Genomic DNA, 13,494 nt, shown 5'->3' with positions numbered 1-13,494 from the left:
CGTCCTTACGCTTGCCTAAAAACCACAAGCAGCGCTTGCCTGGCCTTTTTCTATTCCCCTCCAAACAAAAGGAGGGAGTGAATGCACATGCCTCACTCGGCTTTTCACGCACTTCTTCAAAGATATCAAAATCAGGGCTTGTCTGCAGATAGGAGACGTGGGAAGGCTGCCTATCTGTGTGTGGCTTTATTGGACATGATGAGGGATGATATCATGGTGGATGCGTCTGTGAGATGAGGCCGGATGGCCATTTGTCTCACTTTTGCTTAGCGTAATGCGTTTATCTGTCTCCCTCCCCAAGACTGGACATTGGTGTTCATCAAAGAAATTGTCCAAACGCTTCTCCATTTTCTCAGCGCTGGTCATTATTGTCATTGTGTGCCACTTTTCTCTCACATCTTTGCTGCAGAATCAGAAGGGGAAAGGTTAACCCCATGAAGCCGCTGTGAGTAGGCCAGAGTGCTGAGTGATAAACGGAAGTCATATTGCTCGAAAAATGCGTCAGCAAGAGGCAAAAAACAGACTAATTTGCATTTATCTGTATTTATGGGGGCACGCCCCTCCTAACACTAAATTCACCAAAAGACAATGCCACGGCCACCGAGGACACAAACTAGAGCTACACAACCTGGTAGGAGTGTAGGGTCCAGTAAGAACACACCTCTTACATAAAGCTTCCCCAAGAAGACCTGGCACCTGGATGCAACCAAACACCGATGTTGTATTCTCAAATGAATCAACCACCAGGGACTTTTTTAGTTCATGTGCTTCTAGTACTACATATTCAAGCGCATATTTGGCCAGGTGAGGCATTTTCAAGTATCAACATGGCTAAAAATAAAAGTAAAATACAAATGTAAGGCATGCAGAAGATGCGTTCAAAGACATGATAATGATGGTCACTAGATGTCATGTTATGTTGAGGAGAGATGCATTCAAAGACATGGTGATGATGGTCACTAGGTGTCATGTTATGTTGATGAGAGATGCGTTCAAAGACTTGGTGAAAATGGTCACGAGGTGATGAGAGATGCGTTCAAAGACATGGTGATAATGGTCACGAGGTGTCATGTCACATTGATGAGAGATGCGTTCAAAGACATGGTGATGATGGTCACTAGGTTTCATGTTATGTTGATGAGAGATGCGTTCAAAGACATGGTGATGATGGTCATGAGGTGTCATGTCACATTGATGAGAGATGCGTTCAAAGACATGGTGATGATGGTCACGAGGAGTCATGTTATGTTGATGAGAGATGTGTTCAAAGACATGGTGATAGTGGTCACAAGTGTCATGTCACATTGATGAGAGATGCGTTCAAAGACATGGTGATGATGGTCACTAGGTGTCATGTTATGTTGATGAGAGATGCGTTCAAAGACATGGTGATGATGGTCACTAGGTGTCATGTTATGTTGATGAGAGATGCATTCAAAGACATGGTGATTATGGTCATGAGGTGTCATGTCACATTGATGAGAGATGCGTTCAAAGACATGGTGATGATGGTCACTAGTTGTCATGTTATTTTGATGAGAGATGCGTTCCAAGACATGGTGATAATGGTCACGAGGTGTCATGTCCCATTGATGAGAGATGCGTTCAAAGACATGGTGATAATGGTCACTAGATGACATGTCGCATTGATGAGAGATGCGTTCAAAGACATGGTGATGATGTTCACTAGGTGTCATTTTATGTTGACGAGAGATGCGTTCAAAGACATGGTGATAATGGTCACAAGGTGTTATGTCACATTGAAGATAGATGCATTCAAGTCAGTGAATGATTATGGCCACTAGGTGTCACCATAGAAACAGTGTATGTCGAATTGTATAGTTTTTTGTTTTGACAGTCACTGCTGAGTAGAAGTCACATGACCTGACGCTATGGCTTGATGAGACGTTGACACTTGACAGTAAAAGGAGGATGTCTTGTGTCTTGCAGGTGGATGATGCCATGCTCATGTTTGATAAGACGACCAACAGACACAGAGGTGAGTACGCCACGCCGCTATGTCCTGCTAATTCCCGCCATGTCCTGCTATGTCCCGCTATGTCCCGTCCTTGTGCGATAGCGCGTCCATTTCACCTGATATTCCGTCTGCTGAACAAAGGGAGTGTGGCAAAGTGATCAATAAGCCGGGACTGCGTTAGGAATGTTGCAGCATTAGCGTGTGTGTGGAAGATGGGGAGATGGCGGGTGCTGTGCAGTCAGATAACAGTGTCAGATAACGGCCAGGAGAAGCACAGACGTTATCGCACGCTCATCGCCATCTTATCTCTAGATGAGGGAACATTTCTCTCTCAAGCAGAGGACTTTCCAAAGACAGGTTTCCTCCTGGCGCCGTGTGTGTTTAAGCCAAACGGCACTCAAACGCTGCATTCAACCACCGCTTAGCACATCTAGGCCTGTCATTTCTCTCCACCGCTATTGGATGGGAGAGCAACTAGAAAGAAGGAGCTGGCCTTTCTGCATGTGAATGTGTGTGTGTGTGTGCGTGTGTGTGCGTGAGTGAGTGAGAGTAAGTCAGCAGGAAGTGTCAGGTACTTCCACTAGAGAAAGCTGCTGGCTTTTCTGTCACATCACTCAGTTTCCTTGTTTGCCATCACAGCTTCACATCGAAGTGAGCCAAAGAGCAGTTAGTTTGCAGCATCAGCACCATCAGTAGCATCAGCACCATCAGTGCTCTAAGAAGCGTAGATGTGGGATCATATCTGATGAGATGGATTGTGGCAGAAGGTTGGGAATCAACTCCAATCAAATGTAATCGATTCCCACAACAACTCTCCTCACCAGTCCCCCCCGCCCCCCACATTTCCTCCCATGGAATGTGTCCCCGAGCATCCCGCATGGCCCACCCTGGTTTGACTTCCAGTTGTGATGGTGTGATCATCATCTCCCAGTCTCTCTCATTTAAGACCAACATGCTATCAGCAAAGCAAGGTGAACTACGTCCAACGTGTAAGAAGAAGGGTTACCACTTTAAGAGTGAGACAGACGGAGAATGTCTGCCGCCTGTGGACAGAGCAGACGTTGGACAGGAAGGGAGCCTTCCATGCCGACGGCTCATGAAATGAATATGAATCGGTCACGTGCGTGAAAAGAAAAAGAAAAAGGCCGCCGGTGAGTGTCGGTTAAGCAATAAAGAATATCGTGAAAATACAGCATCTCAGCCGTCAACCATTTGTATCACTGCACACATTTCAAGGGAGACTAAGACTAAGTAGAGTAGTCAGTGTACAGCCGGTACAGACAGGGTCACGTCTGGATTGTTGAGTTATCCTTGTACTTCAGCTGGCATGTAGTGCAGTACAGGTGATACATGGTTGAGGATACTTTTATGCATCATCATCATAGTAGTACTATCCAAGTGCTGTATGTGTACTACTGGATTTGTGTCGCTGAAAAGAAGCAGCCTAATGTCTACAAAAGTGAGTCTTATTATGTGAGTCTTATTATGTCCTCTAAATTGGCTAAGGGGGATGGAAAGCTGACTATTTCATGTCTGAGGGGGTCTGATCAAGATAAACGCCACATTTATTCTGTCCGGCCGTTTGCCGTGATGTCATTCCATGAATGTGGGTGGCACACCTAGGTGTAGCGCTCCGCACCGGAAAGCAGGGAAGCGGGTTCAGCGCCCGGGTTCATCCTCTGGTGCGCATCGCTGCTGTCTCAGCTTCTCGGCTTTCCCCGGCAGTCCGTGTGAGTACGCCGTGCAGCCAAAGTCTTGGAGCCTGCTAAATACTTTCCGAGTGTGAACCTTAGTGGAAGTGATCTGTGGCTTTGAGGGGATTTTGATGTGGAGTGACAGAACCCGGCGTGGGGTCTTTGAGACCACGCGTTGTCTCTCTCGTCTTTCCTCCCCCGTCTGCTGCACAGCCAGAGCGGATGGATGCAGCGCTCGGGGACTTCGTAGGCGTTTGCCTTTGGGCGGCGAAATGCCCTTCAGATGAAGACCATGATAGAGAAAAGTCTTTTTTCTGATGACAGCAGCCATATTATATCCTATTTATATTGGCTGTGACAAGGAGGCAGGAGGCAGGAGGCAGGTGCCGTTTGGCTCCTCCTTGCTGCTTCCCTTAATAGCATTTCGATATTTTCCTCCAGTGGGAATTTGAGACAGTAGACATTTAGCGCTTTTATCTTGAGTGGACAACAGGTCTCCGAGATGAAAGACATTGAATATTACACAGCCATAAGAAAAGGTGAATAATGCATCAGCGCCACTGGTGTGCTTGTGTAATATTAATGGCTTCGCTGCTTCCAGGGCCAGAAAGGAAAGGGCATGAAATATCTCCTAAGCCAAACCGCTGCCTCGGTCGGCTGCCTGCACATCCAGTGGTCTGCGCTCCAAATCAATCTGCCACCTGTGTCCGCTTTTATCCTACACATTGACTCATGAAAAAATAAAAAGTCATTTCTATCCTTGTGAAAGCATCATAACTTCTCCTGACGATGCTTTGCTGAATCCCGGTCAACCCATCATTACATCATCATAATAACATTTGCTGATCCATCTGCACTCCCAACTCATCAATAATTGCGTCTCGCCTGCGTTACACTGATTTCTTTTTTCAAGGCACTCCCTTTTGTGTGTTTTTTCAAGTATGCTTAATCATCGCAATTTGTGGTTTGGAGGAGAAAATACATTTCAGTAAGTAAAACATGGACGCTTTGTGTTTTTCCCATCCGCTCAACTCTCATGTAAAATCTCTCTGTATACGGTATTCCCTCATTTATTTGTTTATATCGGGAATGGCTTCCGCATTCTGACTGTTCCAGACCTGAAATGAATTTCTGCCAAGTAGGATTCCTCATTTTTAAATTCAATATTTTCATAGTTAGAGCATCGAAAACCTGTTTAGCTTCTACCTTCTAAATATGCTTGAACAAGTGTAGAGCCCTCTAGACATGAAATAGCACCCCTATAGTCACCTTGACGCTGCTATTACCTATTATGGTAGACAGTGTTGCTATAAATGTGGCGGTGTCCGCATCCATAGTTATGTTAGGGATTATTGTGCCTGTCTGGGATTGGTGAAAGCTGCAATAAAAGTCTGGTAACATGAGTGCCACCTAGTGACCAGTGTGAATACTACATATCATCAATGCGTTTTTTGAATTTTGGATAGTTGTACTTGACTTCATTTAGACATTGTTAACTTGTAAACAATGCCAAACTAGGCATGCTATGTTTGCTAACAACAAGCACACAAGGCAGAGGCCTTAGTCGGCACCCACCTGGCATATCGCTATACACACCAGGGTTAGTGCACAGCTGTGTTTAGGCTGGCCACAACAAAAGTCCGCTGGAGCCTATCCTGAAGGACAATCACAGGGCGCATACACAAAGTTGAGAGACACGTTCTCATGTTCTCCATAAGAAGAAGAAGGTTGAAACATTTTCAAATCACATGACTTCCCAGCCAGGACTTGCATGTGTGAGCGGATGATTGACAGCTGATTGGAAGTGTGATTTCTGTGTGAAATTGGATAGAGGACAAACGTCACACTCTCCTAGCAGCAGCATTGTCCTTCAGACGGCCCCCGTGAGGCCGAACAAACAACAGCCAGAGGAGACGTTCCCATTATCGCCTGCCCTCCCCCTTTCTCTCCCCCCTCCCCCCTCCCCCTCCTCTCATTCTCGCCTGCTTTTTATTTGACGCAGAGCGACGAGCTGCGCTCCACACCCTCTCCCCCACCCTGCCCTGGCTTCCACCACCCCTTGTCTTCCGCCCGCCGTGTCTCCTGCTTGGAGGACACTCGCCGTGAGCAAGGGCTGCCACAAAGAGCGCCATCTTCTCCTTGGCATTTAAAGGAGTAGAATGCTGCCGATTGTGTTGGAAATTGAACTCTCCAAAGCCGCTCTTGCCTCAGCAGCCGCTCATTGTGGACGACTTGAATGTCTCCGCTGAGCAGCTTGGACCGTCCAAGGGTTGATGCCAGAGGGCGTCTATTGTTCGGCTCCACCTCCATTCCACCTTCCTTTTCTCTTGGAACTCATTTATGGGAAAGAAAAGGAGCACACGGTGGGACATCACACCCCTCCCTCTCCCCCCACCCTACCTCCAACGACGCCATCGGGATGTGGACAACGCTGTACGGTACAACCAGCAACTCTTCAAGGTCACATGACCTGAAATATTTATTCAACATTTCTATGCATTTCAACTTCTGGAACACATTCACGACGCCGACCCAGCTTCCGCGATTGCATAATCGGCTCAGGAAGGGTCTCGTCCTGTCACCTGACCTCCTTCCCGATGCTTTCGTCTCAATGCAAGCTACCTTAAAGCTCACAGATTCCCAACATCTTCCTCCTCAGGTAGATCAGATAGGCAACATGTCAGTAGAGTTCATCATGAAGACGAACGTTGATGTTCTTCTACATAGATCCATCTTCTACTTGCTCCATCATTTCATCATGAAGATGAACGTTGATGTTCTTCTACATAGATCCATCTTAGATCCTTATTAGCCCTTCTTATGGTCCTTATTGTGTGGCACATTCTAAAGCATAGTTCAACAAAAAAACATAAACAGTCATTTTCAATAATAAAGTCAAACATGAAGAGAAACACGTAATCTAAATGAGGAAAAGATGTGATCACTCGAGAATAACGTCATATTGTGAGGAAAAATAACATAATTTTAGTAGCATAAAGTTGAAATGTAAAATGAAGACATATTTTTTATGAGAAACAAATTAACAATGAAATGAGTCATTTTTGGAAAATTGGGCTGCAGGAAAAAATTATGATGTTCAAATAATGATGTCAAAATATGATGGAAATCAATCCTACAAGAAAATACACCAAGAAACAGAACATTCGCAAGGTGGAAATATTATATATGAACAAGAAGAATGTTGCATTTTTCACTAAATATAGTAGTCATAGTAGTCATACTATGACTAATATAACTACTGTAGTAGTCATAGTAGTCATACTATGAGGAGGACAAATACTGTCGATGTGGTAGCACACAGATGAAATATCTTTCTTTTTCTTCAAATCATAATCTTATGAGAAACAAAAGAAAATTAGGCTGGGGAAAAGTTCTGATATTATGGGAATAAAGTCATAATATTATGAAAAGAAACTTAACAAAGATGATTTCACAAGAATGTAGAAATATTTGTCATGTGAAAAGACAACAGCAAAAATGGGAAAAAGAGCATATGGTAATGGTAATGGTTTTATTTCATTTGAACATGCATCAGATTACAATTGAATGCATCACATAATCAGTTCCCAGTTCCACATGTCCAAAAGGAGTAGGAAGAAGCAAAGCTTATTAAATCCTACCCCTCCATCTGGTACTTTTACAATCAGTACAAATTTACAAATTTCCCCACTGAGGGACGAATAAAGGCATATCATATCTTAAGTAACTGTCACATTTGTTCACTTCCTGCTTTCGCGGGGGGTGCTGGAGCCTATCCCAGCTGTCTTCGGGCGAGAGGCGGGGTACACCCTGGACTGGTCGCCAGCCAATCACACTTTCCTAATATAATTTAGGTTATTATTTTTTTTTATTTTATTTTTATCAGCAAGTTCAAGTATTTGTGATTTTAGAAATAAGGAGTGAATAATATACTTTTTCCTAAATATGACAAAGCATTTTTTTTTCTTGAAATATCCTTCTGAGCATATCTGCATGAGTTGGGGTCTGTTGAGGGACCAGACCTCAACTCCTGTCATGGACACAGCAAGCGCAGTTGAAATCCCTGGTGCTGGCGGCCAGTCAGTGTTGCCTTCGTCGGCACGGCGGTAACGCTGCTCTAAATTCAACTCCCCCACAAATTGCGCACCACCAGTTTGGACGGCGGCTGCCTCTGCGTGACATTGACTTCTCCCTGCCAACTCCACTCTGGGAGCCGCACTTGCAAGCTCCTCTGCCAATTCAGGTAAAGAGATTACAGACACGCACAATGCCGTCTTCTGTTCCTCTGCCAGCTGGGAAAAACAGCCTGACAAACAGTGGAAACACGGCTCCACACACAGGAATGGAGCAGGCCCTCACACCGTGGAACCTCAACGTGGAACACGCTTTCTAACGGGACACTCATGTTCACGCAGGAGTCCCACGTTACTGCTGCTTGCATCACTTCAAGCATACTTACCTTCTAATCAGTCACACCGTTAAAGTCACACTAAGCGGTGCTGGCTGCTTGCTAACTTCTACACCACCATATTCAACGTTATGCAGATATGTCATCATTTTGTTCATGGTGGATTTCAAGCGGTAAGAAAGAAGGTGCATGTCCCCCAAAATAAATCAAACGTGCATCTACGAAAAAAACACAAAATGTCAAGAAGTGAGGAAAACATCCTGATGAGACTTAATTTTAGCAGCAACAACAAAAGATCATCCAAATAGAGCTTCTACAAGTTCTATGGCAAGGAGGCCCATCACGTCCATGAGCAGGAGGTCCTTCATGGTCCTTCCAACATCAACGTTCATCTTAATGATGAGATGATGGACCAAGTATAAGATGGATCTATGCAGAAGAACATCAATGTTCATCTTCATGATGAGATGATGGACCAAGTAGAAGATGGATTTATGTAGAAGAACAGCAACGTTCATCTTCATGATGAGATGATGGACCAAGTATAAGATGGATCTATGAAGAAGAACATCAACGTTCATCTTCATGATGAGATGATAGACCAAGTAGAAGATGGATCTATGCAGAAGAACATCAACATTCATCTTCATGATGAGATGATGGACCAAGGGAATTAAAGAACATTCCCAATTGAGAGGCTGAAACCAGATGATATTTGCATTTTGCAAGAAAACATCGTTGACCCAAACACCAAAATACTCGTGGATGAACCGGATAATCACTGACTCGTGGATTTTTGGATTGATTGTTGCCGCTCGACTCCAAATCGATGAGTAATGTCTGTGGTGCTTTTGTGTGCTTATGGGCGAGAAGGGAAATATAACTGGCTTCATTATCTCTCATCTTTGGCATCTTCCATTGGTTATGGAAAGGCTGCCAGTCCCTCCAAACCAGGAAGCGGAGCTGTGCCTCCACAGGTGAACCGTTCCCCCCAGAAAAGCCTCAGTGTTTGACGTCACCGCGATGCCTCATCAGCCAGCGGTGTTGGGGATTGAACATGGCCGACTGAGCAGAGGATGTCTGGCTGCAAAGTGATTGCTGGCTCATTGACTGCGTAGGAGCGGAGGGGGAGGGGGGTAAGGGAACACGTGCTGTTCCGAAAGAAACGGCAAACGGGAAAAAAAAGAAGGGAGAGTCAGAACAAGGAGAAGGAGAGTGATGTCATGCTGAGGGAGGAGAGGAGGAGGAAATAAAGAAGGCAAGTGCCTCAATGGGGAGCCTCCCCCTGCTAACTCCTCCGACTGGAAAACGCTGGCTATGGCTTCAAAGAGCGCCAGGCGACCTCCAGTAGGCCTCCGCTCGGAGCAATTAGAGATCACTCCAGCGGCTACCTCCTGGCCAGCCTGCAAATCCCTCCAAAATACGCTCTGATTACTGCTGCAGGACACCGGCTGTTTACCAAAGGCTTGAAGGGAGCTTTGAGAATGGCCTCTTTTTCTTCAGTCAAGACACGGAGACCTCGCAATTCCCGTTTTAAAGATGGCACCGCTTGAGACGAGAGAAGCAAAGTTAACCAAGTGGTCTTGCCAAGAGTTGGCCAGCACCGTTATCGCTGCAAGAGCACAAAACCTGTTTGGACTGGACTCAAACACGCTTTCTTTTCACAAGGCCGTCCACAAGGTCCGCTTTGATTGGCGATTCTCTCCACTGGTGTTTCAACAGAGCCAATCTCACCTGCAGGTTGTGTAGGAAACAATGGGCAACCATCAAGGACAAACTGAGATGGACGTAAGCGTCCTATGAAATGAGTCACCCTCTCAGATATTAGCAGCCATAGAGAAGGTCATTTAAATGGCAGAGCTAATGGTACGGTCTGAGTCCCTGCCACCTGGGGCCTCCTGTCACGGCCTCATCACGCTCACAAAGAAGGTGAGGTGAGCCACTCTTACCTTCATCAGCTTGTGGTGTGTGGACGCCATGCTACTGAGCATGTAGTAACAGCTACATGGATGCTAATATGCTAATATCCCAGCTGTCTTCGGGCGAGAGGCTGGGTACACCCTGGACTGGTGGCCAGCCAATCACAGGGCACATATAGACAAACAACCATTCACACTCACATTCATACCTATGGACAATTTGGAGTGGCCAATTAACCTAGCATGTTTTTGGAATGTGGGAGGAAACCGGAGTACCCGGAGGAAACCCACGCATGCACGGGGAGAACATGCAAACTCCACACAGAGATGGCTGAGGGTGGAATTGAACCCCGGTCTCTTAGCTGTGAGGTCTGCACGCTAACCACTCGTCCGCCGTGCAGCCCGCTAACATGTCATACGTGTTGTATTTTAGTAGAACTTCCTTAGCAAAATAGAAAGGAAGGCTATACACCTAGCCTCCAAAACAAAAACATGTAGCGTTAGCTTTGGCTAGTGGCCTGAGGCTTTGGGACCAGTGTGTAATCAACCTAGCTGCTAGCCTAGTGGCGAGTAGGCAGCTGCTGTGGTGTGGCGATGGGTCACTACGCTAGCCACGTAGTTCTTGGGTGTAAGAATGTTATATTAATACTCATAACAATGTGCCTGGGGCGGCACGGCGGTCGAGTGGTTAGCGCACAGACCTCACAGCTAGGAGACCAGGGTTCAATTCCACCCTCGGCCATCTCTGTGTGGAGTTTGCATGTTCTCCCCATGCATGCATGGGTTTTGTTTCCGGGTACTCCGGTTTCCTCCCACATTCCAAAAACATGCTAGGTTAATTGGCCACTCCAAATTGTCCATAGGTATGAATGTGAGTGTGAATGGTTGTTTGTCTATATGTGCCCTGTGATTGGCTGGCCACCAGTCCAGGGTGTACCCCGCCTCTCGCCCGAAGACAGCTGGGATAGGCTCCAGCACCCCCTGCGACTCTCGTGAGGAAAAGCGGTAGAAAATGAATGAATGAATGAATGAATGAATGAATGTATTTTACCTTTAAAGGGAATTGGTCCAAATATTGATCCGCAACAGCGATAATTGCATCAAAGCTCGACAGAAGATTTTAGTAAGCCAACAGTGCCATCTGTTGAAGTGCTGCATAGTTGTGTAGTTGTATAAGGGATGATGCCTTCAATGACCTGCTGGATGGTGTCTGATGCTTTCTGAAATGGAGGAAAGGATGTTGCTGTATAGGCCATCCTCACAGGGGCCTTCTGGTATTTTGCAGTGCGCCCATGGAACCTCAGCGAATGGATTTGAAGGAAGTCAAGGCGTGCTGGTGCAACCTTGGCGCTTCCAGTTTAGAATTGGATTCCAGTATGAAGGAGGATAAAGGCAGGAGATTGTGGAAGAAAGCCTGGGGTTTTAATCTCATCCCCATGTTTATCTCAGCACCAGGAGACAAACCACGTGCCATTAAAAGCGTCAGCTGCCCCCACTGCTTGGACACACGGCTGCACCCCGCAAGACGTTTGAAGGACAAAATGAAAAATGAGCAGAAAGGCACGTTTGTGTGTTGTAGGAGTGGCGATCCGATGGCCGTGTCGGCAGTGGAAAGCAATATTGATTTGGATGGGAATGTCTTTATGTGGCACACCAAGCGTCTGTGTTGTGCTCTACATTCTGTACATTTCCATCCTCGGCTGCCAGGAAATGAAAATGCTAGCTTGAAATTGTCATCATATTGAGAGTTAGGCAGCCTTTGACCTTGTAATACCCCCACAGCTTCTCTGTTTGTGACCCGCCCGGAGCTTTTACTAAGCCAAAGCATCTACTCCTCACATCATTTTCACACCGACAGTGGATTTGCCGAGGTCACACCTGCTATGAGCTTGACCCGGAATACACAAGTCGACATCCCCGAATATGCACACAGCCTCAGATGTACACTTCCATGTTGACAACCAGGCCTTCTTCATCCGAGTCATACATCTTTTTTACACCGTGTCAACGTCAGGACGTGTCAAAATCATTATTGCTCTTCCCACTGAAGTGGTAGCTTCCCTCCGCAGTGTCCCCGCCACACTTGCAGCCTGATTGGTGCTCACCCAGGCGTCTTACAGCTGAGCACAGCACGGGAGACACTTGGCTAAATGTCCGCCACGGACTTGCTGAAATATGTTTGCTTTGGAATATTTGCCAAAACATGATGATCACACCCTCGAGGCGGCATACACTTAGTACACTTACACTTAGTACTTAGTACACGCTGTACGGTAATCACACAGTACTGGGTACTCACACGCTGCACGGTAATCACACAGTACTGGGTACTCACACACTACATGGTAATCACATAGTACTGGGTACTCACACACTACATTGTATCACACAGTACTGTGTACTCACACACTACACGGTAATCACGTAGTACGCTTACACACTACATGGTAATCACACAGTACTGTGTACTCACGCACTACACGCTAATCACAAAGTACTGTGTACTCACACACTGCATAGTAATCACACAGGACGGGGTACTCATACACTACACGTTAATCACATAGTACTGGGTACTCACACATTACATGGTAATCACACAGTACTGTGTACTCACACACTACATAGTAATCACACAGGATGGGGTACTCACACACTACACGGTAATCACACAGTACTGTGTACTCACACACTACATGGTAATCACAAAGTACTGTGTACTCACACACTACACGGTAATCACACAGTACTGTGTACTCACACACTACACGGTAATCACAAAGTACTGTGTACTCACACACTACATAGTAATCACACAGGACGGGGTACTCACACACTACACGGTCATCACATCGTACTGTGTACTCACACACTACATGGTAATCACACAGAACTGGGTACTCACACACTACACGGTAATCACGCAGTACTGTGTACTCACACACTACATGGTAATCACAAAGTACTGTGTACTCACACACTACACGGTAATCACAAAGTACTGTGTACTCACACACTGCATAGTAATCACACAGGACGGGGTACTCACTCACTACACGGTAATCACATAGTACTGTGTGCTCACACACTACATAGTAATCACACAGAACGGGTTACCCACACACTACACGGTAATCACATAGTACTGGGTACTCACACATTACATGGTAATCACACAGTACTGTGTACTCACACATTACATGGTAATCACACAGTACTGTGTACTCACACACTACATGGTAATCACACAGGACAGGGTACTCACACACTACACGGTAATCACACAGTAATGTGTACTCACACACTACACGGTAATCACACAGTACTATACAGTAATCACATTCATTCATTCATTTTCTACCGCTCATCCTCACAAGGGTGGGGCGGGTGGGGGGGGGCGGAGCTTATCCCAGCTGGTTCTAATAACTAGTTGTACAAAAATGTGGGATTTTGTTATCTGTTTTTTTTTCATTTTAACATTGCTCTTCAGTGGGG

General features: G+C 45.9%; 1 protein-coding gene across 7 annotated transcripts in view; it reads left to right on the top strand.

Annotated features, from left to right (window-relative positions):
- Positions 1-13,494, top strand: part of msi2b (musashi RNA-binding protein 2b) — a 260,638-nt gene that overhangs the window by 138,543 nt on the left and 108,601 nt on the right. For all 7 annotated transcript variants that reach the window (XM_058077484.1, XM_058077482.1, XM_058077483.1 and 4 more), the window contains exon 7: positions 1,951-1,999. In XM_058077484.1, coding sequence (XP_057933467.1) covers positions 1,951-1,999 — 49 coding nt within the window. The remainder of the gene's footprint in view (positions 1-1,950; positions 2,000-13,494) is intronic.

Source organism: Doryrhamphus excisus, chromosome 7, assembly GCF_030265055.1.
Source record: "Doryrhamphus excisus isolate RoL2022-K1 chromosome 7, RoL_Dexc_1.0, whole genome shotgun sequence".
Taxonomy (NCBI): Eukaryota; Metazoa; Chordata; class Actinopteri; order Syngnathiformes; family Syngnathidae; genus Doryrhamphus; species Doryrhamphus excisus.
This window is presented reverse-complemented; position numbering and strand designations above follow the sequence as displayed.